At 30.4% G+C, this 5,902-nt stretch overlaps 1 protein-coding gene across 1 annotated transcript in view; it reads left to right on the top strand.

Moving 5' to 3' along the window:
• The window catches only part of LOC106471388 (phosphatidylinositol glycan anchor biosynthesis class U protein-like), a 49,088-nt gene extending 43,529 nt beyond the window's left edge, over nucleotides 1–5,559 (top strand). Inside the window, exons 11-12 of the mRNA XM_013931985.2 lie at nucleotides 1,761–1,903; nucleotides 3,653–5,559. Coding sequence (XP_013787439.1) covers nucleotides 1,761–1,903; nucleotides 3,653–3,763 — 254 coding nt within the window. The 3' untranslated portion in view covers nucleotides 3,764–5,559. The remainder of the gene's footprint in view (nucleotides 1–1,760; nucleotides 1,904–3,652) is intronic.
• Nucleotides 5,560–5,902: the final 343 nt, after the last annotated feature.

Below are 5,902 nucleotides of genomic sequence, written 5' to 3' on the forward strand. Positions count from 1 at the left end.
AGTAGATAAGACTAACATCCACACATCACAGTAGATAAGACTAACATCCACACATCACAGTAGATAAGACTAACATCCACACATCACAGTAGATAAAAGACTTACATCTGCACATCACAATAGATAAAAGACTTGCATCCACACATCACAGTAGATAAAAGACTAGCATCCACACATCACAATAGATAAGACTTACATCCACAAATCGTAATACGTAAAAGATTTACATCCACACATCACAATAGATAAAAAGCGTAACATCCAAACATCACAATAGATAAAAGCGTAACATCCACACATCACAATAGATGAAAGCCTAACATCCACACATCACTATAGATAAAAGGCTTACATCTGCACATCACAGTAGATAAAAGACTTACATCTGCACATCACAATAGATAAAAGACTTGCATCCACACATCACAATAGATAAAAGACTAGCATCCACACATCACAGTAGATAAAACACTAACATCCACACATCACAGTAGATAAAACACTAACATCCACACATCACAGTAGATAAAAGACTAGCATCCACATGTCACAGTAGATAAAAGACTAACATCCACACATCACACTAGATAAGACTTACATCCAACCATCACAATAGATAAAAGACTTGCATCCACACATCACAATAGATAAAAGACTTACATCCACAAATCGTAATACGTAAAAGATTTACATCCACACATCACAATAGATAAAAGCCTAACATCCACCCATAAGAGTAGATAAAAAGCGTAACATCCAAACATCACTATAGATAAAAGACTTACATCCACACATCACAATAAATAAAAGACTTACATCTATACAACACAATAAATAAATGACTTACATCTGCACATCACAATAGATAAAAGACTTACATCCACACATTACAGTAGATAAAAGACTTACATCCACACATCACTGTCGATAAAAGACTAACATCCACACATCACATTAAAAACCTTGAAGTAGAGTTTGGTTAAGAGTAATTTATGAGAGATTGAATTTTTTACATTGTTCTTGTTAAATCATTTAATTTTTTTTATGCAGCTGGACCTAGGGAATTCAATCAAGGTTTTTCTTTAGTATTGTGCAGTTTATCTACAAGGCTTCTAATAAGTATATATATATCTTAACCTGTACATAGTATTTATATAATACAGTTGTTTATCTAGTTCTAGAGCAGAAAATATAAAGTGCAATATTATCCCTAAAAAAGAGGATATGAGAAGCACAGCTAGTTTACAGACAAATCACCAAGTGCTGAATATATCCATATGTTATCCCTAGTAAAAGATTTTAAAAATCAACATGTATACATTTGACACTTGTAAAGTGGTGTATAGTAAATTAATCTCTATTATTGATGAAGTCTGAATTGTTCACTCATAAAATGTTTACGTATCAGTTTTAATGTTATCAGTTTTCCTGTATTTTAGTAATTTGTTTAAGTATTGGAACAACATCAAGGTGTTAAGTTTGTCTTTTATTTTATTTTTTTTTAAGATAGAAAGGGATTAAAATAAAAATGTCAAGAAATTTTTAAAAGTTTGTTTAAAAAGAAACAAAAATATGTCTTTTATATTGTATCTTAAACAATATTTTTAGAGGCTCTTTTTTTTTCTGAAATTTTATTGTTATTTCCACATTATATTGTATTGTTTCCACTATTAATGAATGCTTAAGAGTACTGTGTATCCTCTCTCAGCTTTATAAGCTGAGTTATATTTACAGTTGTTTTGTTTTTTTCCCAAATAAAGATATGCGACAAACATTTATTGTGGGATGCATCATTTTGAGTTGTACTGTTCTGGCTCCGGTTCTGTGGTTCTTGTGGATTTACCCTGGAAGTGCTAATGCTAATTTTTACTTTGGTATTACATTAGCATACAACACTGCCCAAGTAAGAGTAATGTTAAGGATAACTTCGATATTGATAATGCCACATACCCTTTCTGTTTTGTTAGCCTACAATCCTGTTCAGGTAGAAACAGAAAAACAATATTTTTTATTCTGTTTGCATTCCAATACTTTTTGGCTAAAAGGAATAAAAGGTTAAGTTTTTTATTTTCTGTTTGTGTTGTAAGAGTTAAAAGCTAGATTTTATATTATCTTCCTACTTTTCAGTTAAATAGAGGGAAAAAGTTTATTCCCAACATTCAGTCCAGAAAAGATAAAAGTTAATATTTTTATTATTTAACTGTAAATTATTATTATTATGTAAAAGATTCAAATACTCTTGACTTTAATGTTAAAGTTAGGTGACTGATTTTTTTGGTATCATAAGCCTTCTTTTACATAATTGTAGTGTCACTTCAGCAGCTTTGTTTGATTATAGTTTTAACATGTAAACTTGTACATCAAGGTTAGTGAATCATCTCTGTGACTTTCACCAAAAACAGTCTCAACAGATGTAATTAACATTCTTCCTCCCATCTGCAGTGGTCTGAACCTGTCATTGTACATTGTCTAACCTGATAGTGTATAATCGAGTCTGTAGTATATAATGTAGCTTTCTCTCTCCCATCTGCTGTGGTCTGAATCAGCTTGTAACATAACATTCTCTTATCTCAGATTGTCTTATTGGTTCTATGATATATGACACAGCATTCTTCCTCCCATTTACTGTGGTCTGAACCAGTTTATAGTTCTGTGATATGAAATTATTTTATCTCAGATTGTCTTATTGGTTCTATGATATATGACATGACATTCTTCCTCCCATTTACTGTGTTACTGTGGTCTGAACCAGTTTATAGTTCTGTGATATGAAATTATGTTATCTCAGATTTTCTAATTGGTTCTATGATATATGACATGACATTCCTCCTCCCATCTGCAGTGGTCTGAACCAGTTTATAGTTCTGTGATATGAAATTATGTTATCTCAGATTGTCTAATTGGTTCTATGATATATGACACAGCATTCTTCCTCCCATTTACTGTGGTCTGAACCAGTTTATAGTTCTGTGATATGAAATTATTTTATCTCAGATTGTCTAATTGGTTCTATGACATATGACACAACATTCTTCCTCCCATTTACTGTGGTCTGAACCAGTTTATAGTTCTGTGATATGAAATTATTTTATCTCAGATTGTCTAATTGGTTCTATGATATATGACACAGCATTCTTCCTCCCATCTGCAGTGGTCTGAACCAGTTTATAGTTCTGTGATATGAAATTATTTTATCTCAGATTGTCTTATTGGTTCTTTGATATATGACATGACATTCTTCCTCCCATTTACTGTGGTCTGAACCAGTTTATGGTTCTGTGATATGAAATTATTTTATCTCAGATTGTCTTATTGGTTCCATGATGTATGAAAAGACTTTCTCCCATCTACTGTGGGGTCCAAATTAATCTGTAATGTGCTATATATATCTTTAGTCACCTTATAAAGAGTTGCAGTATTTTTCATTCATTTTCTTATTTTTAAGTGTTATTGTTATTTATTTCATCTGTAGTGATTTACCAATAATGCTGATATTTCAGTAGTGTTATTGTTATTTATTTCATCTGTAGTGATTTACCAATAATGCTGATATTTCAGTAGTGTTATTGTTATTTATTTCATCTGTAGTGATTTACCAATAATGCTGATATTTCAGTAGTGTTATTTATATTAATAAAATTTCATTTTTTAGATCTTCCTTATAACAGACCTTCTGTTTGCATACATTAAGAGAGATTACATTTTACATCATGGAAAGAAAACTGAAGTTGATGGAAAGCCTGTACAGCTGGAACTTCGATAAGTTGATGGAAAGCTGGATCTTTGATAAGTCATTAGAATTAAATATTTTTGTTTTCTCTGTGTTAACTTAAATCTGGGTGTTAGTACATTAGTTAAGTGTGCTGTGTATGTTTTTTTTACCATGAAGAGTCATTCCATTTATACTACTGGGTATAGAATGAAAGTACTTTAGCTGTTGTTTATATAAAGAAACTTTTTTGCTTGTTTATTTTATTCTATTTTGTTTTCATAGTATGTTCACAAAGCTTTGGATTTCACTTGAGATATTCTTGTATTCTTAATTGCAAGTATAACCCAGTTTAATTTACTTATGAATATTTGATTCAATGTCAAATCGTTTGTTGTTTTCTCAATAAAAGCTTAATCACAAGTCTCCTCTTCTTTATTCATTAAAATAAGCCTCACTTTTATTTTTTTATATACTCTCATTTGTATTGCCTTTTTATTCTGTGTACAGCTAATGATATTTGCTGTAACACTGATTTTCCATATATTAGATTCAAAAGTTTAAGAAAATAGTGTAAGGCCTGTCACTTCAACTAGAAGAGTGTGACTTCTTTTGTTTTCATTACTCCTGTACTACCCAGTTTTTCTAGCATTTGATGATTAATTCTCCCTCCGTTTTTTGAGCCTTTCGTTCAATGTACATTAGGTTTAGTATTCACCCATAGTGTGTTTCAAATGTTTACTTTAATAGTATCGAGTAGTCTGCATCTTGTTATTGGTGTATGTTTATTGAGTATATATCTGTGCAACACTTCCAGTGCACAAGTAAAGACATATTCAATTTACCAGTGTTCCAGATCTAAGCTCTGTGTCATGGATAACAAGAAACATTTTTTCGACATCAGATCTTCAAAAGTTGACTAGATGTTTTCAGTTAACTCAGTTCGTAGTGGTTTTTCTTTATACTATTGTTCATGTACATTGTGTATTGTTGTTTTTTCCTCCTGGAAATGTAAATTTTGTTTTTATCTTAAGAAACTTCATCCCACTTACTCTTATTACTGGCATTTGTAAATCTTTTATAAACTTATTAAATTTAATTGAAAAAACCAAGTTCTTGTTTTAAGATTTTTCCTACTGATTCAATGTGAGTGTTTGAGTTTTCTTCCACTGTTGACTGGTTGTTCCTTGTATATTTTCTGAAAATCTGTTGAATTTTACAACTCTTTGTAACTGTACTTTGTGAAAGAAATGTTGTTGATATATAATTTATGGTATCATCAGCATCTTACAACATTAATAAAGTACTGTATAATGAATACCTGACTGGAACTTTAATTATGTTTACCATTCACAGTTTCTTTCTTTATCTTTTTTATTTCCAATACAGTACTTGCAGTTATGTGTCCACTTGTCTCTCAGTTTACACTGTACTCACAGCTTAACATCGCTGTATTTGTATGCATTTCAGAATTCTGACATTTTGAGATATTTCAACATGTTTAAAAAGTATGTTCACAATAAGTTTTCTTTTTTTAGATTAGGTAGTCATTTTAGAGAATTTCCAGTTGTAGTTCTTGTCATTTCTTATAATTGGTAATGTTAAAATCCCATCAGAGATTTCTACTTGATTTATATAATATTCAAAAGTACTTGAATAAATATCAGAAATCTTCACTTAAATCTAGTATTTCTTCTATATGATCTAACTGTTTTCACATTTTACCAACTTTGAATTCAACCCACCATTTGAAATAAGTCATTCCTTTTGGTATTACTGAAGATGAGTGGTATTCTCTGAATATGATGTAAAAGGAGTGTGACAAGAGAAAATAAAGTATTTGTATATCATTTGTTCTCTGATGATTGGTGAGAAAAACCCGATATCATTTAAGGCCCATTTACTTCATTTTTTTTTTTCATGAACAGTTAACCAACACAAATTTTAAATAATTGTATTTATATTCCTATGGATTCGTAAATTAATTTGTATGTGGTGTTTTTTTAATTTCTATTCCAAGACCAGTGGAACAACATTTTTGTGGTTATGGTATATTTGTAAAGGTTTGTAGCCATCTTTCTGCTCAAACTGTTTAATATACGATTCCTGTTTCAAACTAGTTATTTGGGTTATCATATTTCACAGAAAAATTAAAGTAGTTATTATTTTAGAACTACTGAGTGTAATTTGTTA

Source organism: Limulus polyphemus, unplaced genomic scaffold, assembly GCF_000517525.1.
Source record: "Limulus polyphemus unplaced genomic scaffold, Limulus_polyphemus-2.1.2 Scaffold4591, whole genome shotgun sequence".
NCBI classification, from domain to species: domain Eukaryota; kingdom Metazoa; phylum Arthropoda; class Merostomata; order Xiphosura; family Limulidae; genus Limulus; species Limulus polyphemus.